Genomic DNA, 15,285 nt, shown 5'->3' with positions numbered 1-15,285 from the left:
CTGAGTAACTTGGAATGGCTTTTTTTTGGATCCAGTCTCCAACTAGTAGTCGTAGTGTGAACTTCGATCATTGAGTAAAATAGTTTTGCACGGGTGAAACACATAGGCAACATTTTAGTAAAAAAAAAAAAGAAAAAAATCACCCGCCGTCACAACAATCGGTTTCCAAGTCCAAGTTTTGTGTTTATTTGTATGTATGTCTGTGTTTGACACAACGAATTGTTCGGCAACAGTTTTTGTTTTTTATTTATCATTCTGTTTCTGTGTTTATTGTCATCATCAATTGTTTTAAAACTTTTGATGATTCTGATTAGTTCACTGATTGTGAAAAATTTGTTATTGCAATCATCTTTGGGATACATACAATTGAACAAAAAATCATCACAATTCATCATAATCATTAAATGTGAAAATTCAACTCAGGGATTCAAATTTGAATTGATATTTTTTTTCTGGTAAGTTTTTTTTTTTTGGCAACATGTGTCCCTAAATTAAAATTAAGGCTTGTTGTTTGTTTTGAATTAAAAATGTTTTTTTTTTCGTCTGAATTGATAAGCCATATCTCAATGTTGAATGTTGGATGTATGATGAATGATTGAGTTTTGTTCTGAATGTTTGAATTTGATGAAAAATAACAACAACAACAACAACAACAATGAGCTTCTTCATCACTTTGGATCAATCATCAATCCATTTCGAACAATAATGATAATCTTACATTTATGAATAGACACTATTGAATATGTATGTTTGGCAAAATTATTTTATGGTTCAACAAAAGTTTGTCACCGGAAAAAAAATTGCTAAAAATAGAAATGTCAAATGTCGATGTCAACATGACCATTCTAACAAAAGTGTTTGATGAGAATGTTTTTTTTTCTTCTTCTTCTTTTTCTCAAGAATGATCATCATTCTGGTTAATGATGATCATTTTTTTTTTTTTTTTTTGAGTGAAAAAATAGATTACATCAATCATAGCCAAAAACAAAAATATTGCCGGGAATGAGAATCAAATTTGAATATAATCTTATCTTTTCTCTCTCTCTCTCTCTTACACACACACACTTGTAATTTATATGCATTCAAAATGATGCCATTCGAACATGATATTGTCACCACACTCTCTCTCTATTCATTTATTGCCATCAGTTTATATATAATAAATGTATATAAAATGGCTACATGCCAATATATTTATGTTATGAAAATTCATTTATGATCACTAGAATGTTAGAATGGCTAGTGACCAGAGCTTTGAATCAAAGACATTTTATAAGGAGTGTTATATATGTGTTCATATAACAAAATTAATCATAATAATAAGAGCACATCATTTGGAATATTATATAATAATTTAGTAGTGTATGAGACAATCAGTATTAAATCATTTTGAAAACCGGGTACATATAAATCATATTATAGTCGTTTTTTTATATATAATGTGGATGATAATGATAATCATTAGGCTTGACTTGATGGCTACTCATCATCATATGAGCCAGAGGCAAAAGCAAAAAAAAGAAAAATAAAAATGGAATCTATTTGAATGAATTACATAATTGTATACAATATAACGAATAGTATGATGTGGATAACAAAAGATTTGGTTATTATAAAGATATAACACTACTTAAACACACATAAATCGAATTTTTCTTCTCATAATCACGATATATCCATAACGTTTAAAGATTAACATCTTTAGCTTTGATCCATTTTTGAACAGTACCACCGGAAATTGTTTTTGTTTTTTTTTCTTGTTGTTGTTGATTACAAAAAAAAATTGTTTCAATTTCTGATGATTCACACACACACACACGCACACACATAGATATATGATTGGTCAATTAGTCCATCAACGCTATAATTATTGTGATTGCAAGTATCGTGTGTGTCACACACACGTTTGTTTGTCACACACACACACACACATAAAAAAAACTGAAAAACCTAATCAAATTTCCCTAATGGCTTTTTTTGTTTTGTTTCATATTCTCTCAGTTTCTCACATTTTATTCATATAGTTTTTTTTGCCGTATATATTGTGACCCAGAAAACCCAAAAAAAAAAATGATGATCCCAATTCACATTATTTTATTTTTTTTTTTGTTTTGTTTTGGTGATCGGTTATTTTCTCTTTGATAATACAACGGCCACACACACACACACACACACGCATTGAAATATTTTTTTTTTTTATATATTATTCGTGGGAATCATCGATAACTCATAGATCATTCAGAAAGATTCATTCATTCATTGAAAAAAATAACTAAAATAAATTACGAATAATAATTTACTTTACGTTACTTTGCTCTATGTGTATGTGTGTGCTGTTATTAATTACTTGTTCTTTTATATAATCACCATAGCCATAATCATAATTCTTGGGCAAAAGATTGTTCGATCAATCGATCGGTTGGTTGGTTCGTTGGTTCGTTCGTTCGTTGGTATAATCAATCATTGTGTTTGGCGGCTCCAATTCAAATCAAACATGTCCATTACTATGCCATTGCTGCCAGATAATGAAGACCATAACAACAACAGCCAATACATCAATAACCAGTAGAAAGGGCAAACCTTTCTGCTTTATGATCATCATCTTCATCATTATCATCATAATGGTGGGTCCATTCACAATTACTCAATCGTTGTTGTTCTTATAATTGTCCATCAATGACCACCATCAGTGAACAATCGAATAACCGCCAACAACAAATCAACCATCTCCCTTTTTTTTTATCGATAACCTTGAGTAATTTGCAATATTCGAATTTCAATTGATCGCAACATGCCATTCGCCAAGTGGAATCTCGAACCAGTATATGTTTCTCGGACATTACCATGGGCATCGGCTGTGGCGGCTGCCGCAGCAGCTGCTTCTGCTACAACAACAAATTCAAATGGTCAAAATTCTCATCATCATGATCAGATTAAACGGAAGGCCAAATCGTCGGCAGTACCACCAGTTCTGCCTGCAATACCGAATTTTAAAACACCGAAAAATACAAGAACAAAGGTCAAAGTTAATAGTGAGAGTTTTCGGGGTAATGACCATGTGAATGATTGTGAAAAACACCATGATGAATCAATGATGAATGGTCATAGCCATGAATCAAATGGCAATAGTCATCTAAGTGATGATGAGGATGACATTATGGCACAAAATGATGATCAACAATTGACAACACCGATGATCATTGAGTCTATGAATGGTGGGAGTGGAAACGATATGACCGATGATGAACAAGTGTTGCTCAAAATACATAATCGAACATTGGTTGGCATTATACAACAAATGGCATCATTACTATATACAGCCGATCAACTATTTGCTGAAATGACCGATGAATGTCGAAAAATGTTTGATCGTAGTGTACGGATACGATCACGTTTTAATAAATTGATTATCGATATCGATCATCTTAATCACAAAATGCGTCATTCAGGTAGGTCAAATCAATTGTGAATACCATAAAAAAAAATTCCAATCATTCACACACACATACATGGTTAGATTATCAATTCGTTTGTTTATTTATCATCAGAGATTTATATAAATAATATTCATCATCATAAAACAAATAAATAGATTTTTTTTTGACAAACAGACAGGCTTTGGGAGCTTACCGTAAAACGTAAATCGCATATCATACATACATGTACACACATAAACACAAACAAACCAAACGAAACGAAACCAAACAGGGAAAGACATCTCAATATAATCGGATTTATTAAGTCAACCAAAAAAAAAAAAATTGATCATATCAAATCATTACTTTTAGCCACATTTATATATTGAGGTCTTCCCTTGTTGCCGTTATAATATTTTATCACCTGTCTAAATAATAAATGCCAATGTGTCTGTATTATATTTGTTTATGATCTGATGGATGATATATACAAGATTATAAAACATCATATATGATGATGGCAGCAATTACGGAAACATTGCGCCCAGAAATAAATAAATAAAAAAAATATCGGAATAGATAACATATTTCTCAAATATTATGTGTGTGTGTGTGTGTATGTGTTTAATGTTCAAATCGTTAAATCAACATATTATATAACACCAATTCTATTCGAAATTGATGAATAACATCATTTATAGTTTGTTAGAATTTTTATTTCAATTTGATTGATGATTAATGTTGTACATTGGTTTATAAATTAATTTCCACTGTATAATCGGTCATTGGATCATTTCTCGAAATTAACTCTCTCTCCCTCGCTATCGATCATTGACATTGCAATCTTTTGATCACAATTCGATGGAATTGATTAATCAATCGATTCTTTTCAATAAATGACTGATCAATTTAATTAAATCAAAATTGTTGTATATTCAGTTTGTTTTTTTTTTCACATGTGAATTGAAGTTTTGACAGCTTGATACATACACACACTGACAAAAACAACAGGAACCAAAGTTCAGGCCAATCAAATCAATTTACTTTTTCAAATATAACAGGTGAATATCGTGTGTGTGTGTGTATGTATGTGTGTCTATGTTCATTTACAGGTTTTGATTTTGGTGATACATACTGTGTTTCGATGATTATCCTTTCAATCATCATACAAACAAACACAACATTCTTCCTTGTGATATTTGCTTCATCATTTCGATTTCGAAATCGATTAAGAAAAATATTTCTACTTGCCCAAATGAATAGCTGAAATGTTTCACTCGTTGTAATCATTGTTGATCATAATGATCTTTGATCTGCCGAGTTAAGCTAAACAAAATTTTGATGTATGACTTGAACATTATATAGAAATCGACCTAATATGTTATGGTTCATAGTCCATTATTATTATGGAAAAAATTACAATAATGAATGCCATTGATGTTTGCTTGGAATAATGTGAGGAAACATGAATACTTTTATACATACATACGGTGGCCATATTTTCTATCTAATCCTTTATCATCATCATCATCATCATACATACATGACCTTTCACCTTTCAAAAGGTTAAACAATAAAGCGTTGTATATGAACACGAATCAATTGTTTCGGTTTTCATGACTTGGTTGGATTTTTCCTATTTAACTGCTTGATTGGTGGAAGAGTTGTTCAATTTAAAATCCGGTTTTAGGCCATCTCATACGCGTCCTTCGTTCTGGTTGTATTTGAGAATGATAGATGCATATGAAGCACCTTTATCTTGTCCTCCTTTTTCTTTTCTTTTTTTTCTTTTGCTTGCCTCGCCTTCGCCCTTTCACCTGCGCGCGCCAAGTAGATGGCTGGCTCTAATTTGTTCCATGTGTATTTCTGGTTGGTCTAGAATCGAGCATGAGTTTAAAGTTGAATCAATGGATTCACAATCACTATGATGATAACCAGATGTAAGAGACTGCCATTTGTTCTGTCATTTGTATTGTCATGATCGTGATATGAACCAGTCGAATAAAATCAATCTCCATATGATTGTTCGGTTATTATCCATGAGTATAATTCAATCCGTAAAATAAGCTTGATTATCATTACATTGTGCCATTTAGTGCAATTGCGTAATCTATGTTTGTGGAGCTTTCATCCAAGATTCAAAAGCAACAAAAATTGCATCCGTTGCATTCAATGATCTTATTGTTAAGGTCTGTTTTTTGTCGTAGATCTGGGTCAAAGGTTGAAACCTAGGGTCTTAGATCTTATAGTTTATTCGAGCTGACACATGGTACAATTATATGACGTGTTGGGGTATAATTTGCTTTGGATTTGGATGAAAACTTTGCCTTAACAAATAATAAATGTATGATGAATAAAGCTAACGATAGGATGTGATGTCGCGTGGCTTTTTTTTTATTTACATCAATGAATGTGATGTGGTAAATCCAATTTTGGCGGTTATTATTGCACCAGATTGTCTGACATGAATGACTTTGAGTGCAGGAGAAGTCCAGGTGTTTGCTGTCGATGTCGTTTTGGACGGGTGTGGTTCAATGATAATCAGCCACATACTTTGGTGCAGACTGACATACCGTACCATTCAGTTTTTGTAATTTTCATTGTCTGACCTTGGTATTTGACATTTTGATCGTCACCAATGCTTTTGGTCATCATTATGACCTTATATCGGCTACTCATTACCACTACAACTTTATTTTAAAAAAAAACAGCAATGCCATTCTACAGCCTACACACACACACACACACTTATACACATTAGGATTAAGGAACTTGAATTGTATCCTGCAGCCAATTCTTCTAATCCAGTCAAAAATACCGGCATCAAAAAAAAAAAAAAAAAAAAATACAAACGGACTATTCGATCTTGATTAATGAAACAAAAACAGAAATGAGAACTATCTAACTACTACTACTTTTAGTGTTAAAGTTGTTATATTTTACCACAGTGAGTGGGCGACTGATAATATTCAAGCCTATCATTTTAAACAAATAATAAAATGATTCGTGCTTTAGTAATCTTCATCATCATCATCATCAGCAGCAGCAGCGATAGAAGGGTCGAACATACACACACACACACACACAAAAACATCAAAAGTATATGTAAACAATTAAACTCTTAAAATTCCTGATTCCTGATGATAATGTAGATGACCTTCTTCTATCTGACCAAACTAATTGCTTTATTATCATATATATACTATCACCATCATTATTATGTCCAAATTGTATATCGAATCATACAAAAAGAGAAGAGAAAAAAAACAAATTAGTGTACTAGTCTCTTTGTATTTGTTTGTGATCGATATGATTAGAACACAAAAAACCAAAAAAAAAAAACAGAAAAAAAACAAGAACAAGAAAATCAAATAATCAGAATATATAAACTATTTGATGATATAATAATGATGATTAATACCGGTAATCGATAACACGCATGACACCGATTTGAGATTTTTGTATATCATCAGTTTATTAATCAATGTAAAATTGATTAAAGTCAACGCCTGTTATTGTGTGTGTGTCTGTGTCAATCTGTGATGAATACCGGGAGCCAAATGAAAGTGATCATCACAAACTACTTCTACTACCACCATAATAATTGTTTATTGTTATTGTTATTTGAAATGAATGATAAACAAACAAACAAATAAAATGGAACATTGTTCCATTCGAATTGTCGTACAAAACAGAAAAAAAAGCTATTTGATTGATGAATTTTGTTTTTTAGTTGAAAATATTATTAATTGAGTCTGTATGTTCAATGAAGCGGTACAAAATTTATATGATTACGCAATAATCGAACCAGTTGCAATTTCATAATTGTCATCAAATCGATTGAAATTGTGTGTAATGTAATGGGAAACAAAAGATGGAAAATTTTTTTAGGCAATCCAGGATGGTTGCCTAAAAAGATTTTTTTGTTTGTTTGTTTGTTCATAGACACGCGATGAATTTTTGTTTTTTTTTTGTTCTGTCAAAATTGTTTGAGTAAAAAAAAAACATTTGGCTAGCCTGTCATCATGATGGTTTCGAATGCACACATTCTCACATGACATATAACCGGAGAAATTTATTTTAAGAAAAAAAAACAATGTTAGTCACAATTAAACAATACTATACAATAACAAAATGTGTTTTTTCTATTTATAAACCCATACTACTATTATTATCGGATTTACTATAGTTGCTAGTTTTAGATATATTGTCACACTAAAATCTAATGACATCTTTGTATGAAAATGAAATTCAACATCATCATCATCATCATCATCATTTTTATGATTCATTCACTACTTATTCATCCAAAAATATCTTAAAATTGGCTACTTATTTCATTCACACACACACACACACACATTGATGATGATGATGGACAAGTATATATTTTACCAATGATGGCATTGTTTCTCAATGAATTGACATCATCATCATAATGATGATGATGATGATGAGACACGTGACTTTTTTTTTGATATATCTGTGTAACATACTACATGTTACACGTGTTGCATCATTGTTCCAACACTATCATTATGAAGATAATAATAATAATGATGATGATGATGATGATGATGATGATGATGGCTATGTTATTATCCTCCAAACATTATGATGAATGTTGTTTCTCAGAGATTCAATTTTTCATTTTTTTTTCTTTGCTTTTTTCTTTTTTACAGTTCCAACAATTGGTCACATATCCGACTACTGCAATCAGTTTCAACAACAACAACAACAACAACAACAGCAAATGGATCCTATTGTAATGATTGGAAATGTTCCACATCAACTAAAATGTTTGAATCAAGTAATTTATCTTAAATCAGCTCAAAATCAACAACATTCATCATTATCAGGTCATCATTGGAAAAGTTCGAGGTCATTAGATCGTTCTCTATTTACCATTGATAGTCGGCCAGTTTCGATTCGTGATTTATATGCACGTGCACATGCACCCGGTGATGTACGCCTTTCGTGTTCAATATTCTCGCCATTCATACAATCCTCACCATGGTTGAATGTCAATCAACATCAACAACATAGGCCAATTACATTATTATCATCAGAAAATATGACTAAAATAGATATTGATCGGAAAAAGAAACAATCACAATGCCAATGTCATTGTGGCCAATGCCATACATTACCAGCATCAAATACCGGTGATAATCTGGGTGTTGATTCCAGTATGGTCGAATCATCTTCTAGTCGTGAGCATAATCATAACACTCAATGTGAATATTGTCATCATACTACGGGCATTGTATCCAATGAATCTAATTCTTCCACATCATCTGCCTCATCTTCATCAGTTGTTACCTGGTCATCGGTCACTTCTTCAACATTTGAACCAATTGCTTCAGCATCACACTGTCAACATAGAAGTGAACAGAAAAGTTTAATACGATCGTCAAAAGCCAAAGTGACACCCATGTCTTCCTTTTTATCATCCGGTGATTACTATCCAAACAATGATGATGATACTTCCAAATCAAATCATAGTCAACCTATAGCAGCTGCCACCAAAACTATTGATGATTTTTTCCGAAAAAATAATGTCAATTTACATGAAAATGGACAAGAATCCAGAACCCAATGTATTTGTTCATGTGATCAATCTGATCAACAATCAACATCTATCATGGAATTATCTCGTCAGACCAGTTCTAATGCAACAATTAATCAATCTGTATCAATGGCAACAGCAGCAGCTATGGCCATGGGAACACCAGCTGCAGCAACTACTTTACCCGATTATTGGTATTGGCGGTGGCTTATGGAATCCAATTATACAGGTGTTCCAAGTGCAAGTCATAGAATGACCGATGGTGCCTCGAATAGCAATTTCAATCGAAACGGTTCTGGCCATTATAATCATAAACGATGGTCATCGGCATTAACCGGTTCATCACCGTTAAAACCCACGTTGTTGGATGAAATGACCATATGGCTTCGAGAGAATATTGAAACTCGCCGGGTAAGTTGTTTTTTTCATGATCACTTCTAATCCTATTCTATTATATTGTAGCCCGAGAGCATTGTTATCAAATCGGCATCTGAATTACCTGAACATGTTTTATTGGAAAGAGCATTAAGTCCGCCGTGTTCATCACATTCAATTACTTTACGTCGTCATCATTCAAAATCATCGATTACCAATGATGAGCAAGATGATGAAAATGAAAAGCAGCTACCGAAATTAAAACGTCGTTGGTCATTACTTCCACTACGACGGTTATCTAAACGTTGGCGTATGGTGAATGATAATAATCGAACTAATCGTTTAAGTTTGGCTATAGATGGCTCACTTTCCGACAATGAACGAATTGAACGTAAAAAATTGTTATTACGCAGCCAATCTAGTCATGAACATAAGGATCGTGATATCCATACATCAGTTCCTAGTGACAATAATGATGAAGATGATGATCCAAAAGAAATAATATTAATGTCACCTGAAGAAAGAGACCATTTACTGGCCAAACAATTTTCTGATCCACAAACGGTCTCCATCGATGTTTCTGGACGTTCGTTTGATCGTTTATCTAATACACGACGATCATTGATACATGTATGTTCACATTTTCGATTAGATTGATTTTTACAATTTTTTTTCTGTTTTACAGTCAGAATTTCATGTACCACGTAATAAGATCCCGGGCTATCATTCACAACGGAGATCTCGTTCTAAATCACCTCATGTTAGTTCTCGTCATACGAACAATACTATGGTATCGCCTTATGCTCTTGGACATTGCACTGATCCATCTAATATCTATAAAAATCAAGCGCAACAAACGCCATTGCAGTCAGGAACAAGGAAAATTATTGCCATTGAGAAAGGATGCCAAACAGATAATAATCTGCTCGTGATCATGGATGCAGCATTGCGAAACTCAAAAACTAACAACAATCGATTTGTTGTGCCGATAGAAGTTCATCGCAACCACAATGATTTGATAATAACTGACCATCAACCACATAAAGAAGTTCGACGGCAGCCATATAATGATGACGATGCAGATGATGATATAGATGATTATGATGACTATGATGATGATGAAGATGATGAATATGTGGTTATTAGGAAACGATATCACCAAACGTCGAATCATAGAAAAGCCAGAATTGATGATACTACCTCTTCGAATGCATCAATGGAATTAGGAATTTCATGGCGCAATCGTGTTTCTCTCATGAAGCCAATGGTTCCAGGAAACTGTTCGATTGCTACCCAATCTGCATCTATTATCGATCAAGCCAACCATGGAATACATGAACAACAGAATCGTCCTTCGATTTCCGTACAAACAGCCAATACTACTCCAATGACCACAAGTACCACTTCGACTACAGTCACAGCTATAATTGAAAATAACGAAATGAAAAAGGATTCTGGAACGGCAAGCAGTAAGCAAAATGGAGCTCGTTCATCAAGCGGAAATTGGAGTGCAGCAACCAGTGATTTGATACCTTCGTCTTCTTCTTCTTCATCGCCACCATTGAATGTACCGTTGGTTTCAAAAAATGAGAATAAAAACCAACAGCAACAACGACGTAACCTCCGAACACAACACTTGGATCCAACAACAACTGCTGTCACAAATAATAACGCTGAAGAAGCAGAATCTGTGTATTCTGTAGACAATGATGGCTACTATACTTCAATGCATACAGATTCTGGTTTGTTCATGTTGGGTAATTATTGTAATCAAGCTTTACCATTGTCAACGGTCAACGCTAAGACCAAAACCAGTACATTTACTAGTCAGACTAGCCTGGCTAAACGGCAACAACATTTACAACAACAACAGCAAAGACGATTATTGGATTCCACCGAATCATATCGATTCAATTTGGCATTACCTCTTCAACAACAGCATCGTTGGAAACGTTTGAATGCTACAATGGCTAACCATCAAACGCAGCCATCAGCAGTCTCACCCACAACCAACAAGAAAGACATTAAATTGGCCAATATCAAACATAATGATGAAGAAGAAAAAAATTCAGATATCAAGAAAAATTTGAGAGCAAACGAAACTAGCAATTCTTTGAGACGATCCTCACAGGAAGAATTTGGATCGAATCTATCAATAAATTCGATATTATCAAACAGTGATGCTTGTGATACATCAACAGCAGCCATGGATCATGTTAGTTTTGGTACCTGTAATTCATCCATGGTTGATTTCGATTGTTCTGTGTCACATTGTTCACATCAACAACAACAATCTCATTGTAGTAAACAACAACAGGGTTCGAGATCGTACGGTACCAATGGTGGTTATATTCGTAATAGTCAATCAGGTCGCTTACGTACTGCATCCGGTACATATCAAGAAGATGAAACTGGTACTACTACCTGTACTGGAACTATTCGTTCAAGTTCCAGTTCAGAAACATTGCATACGAATGATTATGAAGAAGAGCCGATGCATGATGATATGAGGACCAATGATCGTAGTCATATACAGAAACCACATCGAAATTATCATTCATTATCAGCAGTCAAGATTAATCATCCATCAACATCGACCGTGACCACTGCCGGAACTGTCAACATTTCGAAACATAAGAAAATTCAACGTTACACTAGTCTAACCGAAAGTAGTAGTGCATCGAGTAGTTGTAGAAAATTGCCACCACCACCACCTCCTCCACGAGTATCGAGCATGTTACGAACATTACAGAAGTATAACACGAAACGGACCACTAACAAACGACTAGCAACCGATGCTGCCGATGGTTGTAATAATCAAACAATCAATCGAAGTAGTTCATCAACAACAAATGATCATCAGATCGTATCGCAGCGAACATCAGATACATCGGGAAATCAAAGTCACGATGTATCCATTGGATCGGAAAGTAATTCTGAATATTTGTTACAATCAATCCACGATGAAAGACGACGGAGATTGTTTCTGGATGTCGATACAAATCGTTCATATCCACCCTTATCCTATATTGTCTATGATCAATTGACTGATACAGCAACATCGGTCAGTATTCCCAGTTCAGTTTGTTTTGATGATGAACCAGGTAAAGATGAACAAGAATCAGGAAGTACAGATCAAGCTTCAAATGAGGAAAACGACCAGATTTCAAAACAAAACAAAACTTTTAAAACATCAGATGCAATGAGCAATCGAACTATAACTCCTGTGGCTGATCAAGATCAGGATAATGAAGACATTCAATCACAACAACATCCACAAGCTACGAAAAAACAGCTAGAACATCGACATCTTTCATCACCATTACCACCACCGAAATTGGATTCATTTAAATTGAATCATAACAATAGTAGCCATCGACAAAATCGTCACCATCGTTCATACCAAAGTCGATATCAATCTACATCACCTTCAACAACAAGAAAAATTCAGGATTCTAATCAGCTCTCATCCACATCGTCATTGACATCTTCATCAACGATCAAAGCTCCATCTTCTCCAGAAACCATACCGAAACCAAAGCCACGTAACTCATTGATTCTCTGTTCCATTAACACTACCTCTACATCGACAGCTACATCGACAGCTACAACACCCCCATCATCAGTGATGAGCAGCATTACATTCTCTACGAGTACTTGTTCATCCACTGGGGGTGCATTTAGTTCGCCCGATTCTACTAATACGACTGTTACTGCCATTAATGCCAGATCAGCTAAAGATGAAGACCATCAATATCAACAGGATACAGATACCAAGCAAAGCGATTCGATAACACCCACAACAACTCCTTCATCGCCCATGTCATTAATGAGACATTCTAGTAGACGTTTGACAACTGAAGATTTATTCATAATTTTGCATAATTCAAAAAAACGACATAATATTCGTGCTGATCCACAGCTATTTCCTCCATCACAACGATTATCATCACCTAATAGTCAATGTAGCAGCTCACCTGGTCCTCGATCACCTATGAGTCCAGTTTATGGCCATCAAAGTGAGTCATCATCATCGCCACCAACGACAATGGCCATGACTACTGAAGAGAATTTACAGGCTATAGAATCAATAAAACGTCGATCATGGACCAGTGGAACTGATTGTAGCTCACACACATCATCAAATAAAAATTGTGGCCGAACACGACAAAGTTTAGCTTCCGATCGATTAGGACCAATAAGACCAACTACGTTAAACGATTTCAAACGATTGTTGGCACAGGTCAGACCATCGTTGGTAACATCCAATAGTTCTAGTAGTTCCAATTCCAATTTAGCTATTTCCACAACCGCAGCAGCAGCAGCATCCACGTACACTGCTTTGCAACAAATTCTCAACAAATCACCCAATTCTAATTCAACTCAACATCAAAACCAATCACCAACAACAAATGCATCTGTATCGCAACCACTTTCGGCTTCATCTCCAACTTCATCGGGAATTAGCTCATTATCATCGATGTCTTCACCCATATGCAGCCCAATGTCACCGATTAAATCAGCCATTATGGTTACATCCAATAGTTCAACACATGGATCACCTGAAACATCGAAGCCAACAATCACAACAACAACAACAACAACAAACACACAGGCCAATCAATCAATGACGAATTTTATCAAAAAATTCTCAAAATCCAAATTTCTATCTCAAGTATACACTAATTCGACTGATCGAATAATGACTACCGGTGTGATTGGAACTGGCACGAGCACAGCATGTATAGGTATTGGACACCGAAATTCATCGATCGGTGTTAGATGTCCACCAATACCAGAAGATGATTCGGTCATAACAACAGCAACCAAAATCAATACCAATATGCCTAATACGGATGATAAATCTGACATGGCATCAACACCAACGGGACAAGTACATAATTGTACAAGTACTTGGGTTTAATTACTTTATCCACTCATCACAATCATACAAACATTCTATTGAACAGGTGAATTTATTCAAATTAATTTTCATTCAATTCGCTAAATGCATTCTTTTTTTTTCACAGATTGTTTGAAAATAATCTCATCATAGTCATCATTATAATATCTGTCCAATCTGCAATGACAATGTTCGTCTGAATATCGTTTGGTCGATGAAAAAAACATTTGCTTCGAATATTTGGTTGGTGTTTCGATATTCGAATTGATCGAAAATCATACAATTAATTGATGTAAATGGCTCGCTAAACTTTTAGACGTTATTAATGCATTGTTACAATTGTCAGATGATTTTCAATTTGTTCTGTTCTGTAAATTATTACCACCGATTCTGATTCTATCGTTACGATTGTAAACTGACTTTAACCAACAATGTTCCATTATTCTCTACTTATCATATCCGATTATATACTCAACATTCATGGATCTTTTATTTTGCTTTGATTCAAATATTAAATAATAAATAATAAACCATATATTCATTGAATATATATCGTTTGAATGTGAATTTATTTGATTCAGATAAATAACAATCATATATAACCACGGACAATAGATGACGCCACATTCATTTTATTTTCATTATTTTTATTTGATCAAAGTCATTGACATGGTAATTGAACATGGAATATAGAGGAGAGAAAAAAATTTTGAAAACACGCGCTTTCACTATAATAATCATGGATTAAATTTAAGCAAAAGAGAGAAAAAAATATAGAATAACTATCTAGAATGTAAGATTCGATTGAAAGAATATAAAGCTTGGTGAATGCCAAATGCCATTTGGCTGTTGTGGTCATGCTGATGTAACTACCATTGATGATGATGATGATGATGATGGCCATTATATGGTATACATCAAAGGACCAGATGCCGACATCATCATCATCATCATCATCAAAACATGATGTCGATGATGATGATGATGATGATGTTAGTGATGTTCTTGTCCGTGGTGATAAC

At 34.1% G+C, this 15,285-nt stretch overlaps 1 protein-coding gene across 1 annotated transcript; it reads left to right on the top strand.

The window, feature by feature from the left end:
• Nucleotides 1–62: 62 nt before the first annotated feature.
• Nucleotides 63–14,830, top strand: LOC124493241 (uncharacterized). The gene is made up of 7 exons (XM_075730961.1): nt 63–455; nt 2,373–2,624; nt 2,691–3,449; nt 8,099–9,396; nt 9,448–9,990; nt 10,046–14,330; nt 14,391–14,830. The coding sequence occupies exons 3-6, from the start codon at nt 2,792–2,794 to the stop codon at nt 14,282–14,284; spliced, it is 6,738 nt and encodes a 2,245-aa protein (XP_075587076.1). The 5' UTR covers nt 63–455; nt 2,373–2,624; nt 2,691–2,791; the 3' UTR covers nt 14,285–14,330; nt 14,391–14,830.
• The last annotated feature ends 455 nt before the right edge of the window (nt 14,831–15,285 follow it).

This window comes from Dermatophagoides farinae, chromosome 5 (genome assembly GCF_024713945.1).
Source record: "Dermatophagoides farinae isolate YC_2012a chromosome 5, ASM2471394v1, whole genome shotgun sequence".
Taxonomy (NCBI): Eukaryota; Metazoa; Arthropoda; class Arachnida; order Sarcoptiformes; family Pyroglyphidae; genus Dermatophagoides; species Dermatophagoides farinae.
The sequence above is the reverse complement of the archived record's forward strand: the minus strand, read 5'-3'. Positions and strand labels throughout refer to the sequence as shown.

Excerpts from the sequence above, each read along its gene's own strand:
- LOC124493241 (XM_075730961.1), top strand. The coding sequence starts at position 2,792 with ATGCCATTCGCCAAGTGGAATCTCGAACCAGTATATGTTTCTCGGACA. Across the intron at positions 9,397-9,447 it reads AGAATATTGAAACTCGCCGG|CCCGAGAGCATTGTTATCAA; the intron begins GTAAGTTGTTTT and ends ATTATATTGTAG. Across the intron at positions 9,991-10,045 it reads CACGACGATCATTGATACAT|TCAGAATTTCATGTACCACG; the intron begins GTATGTTCACAT and ends TCTGTTTTACAG.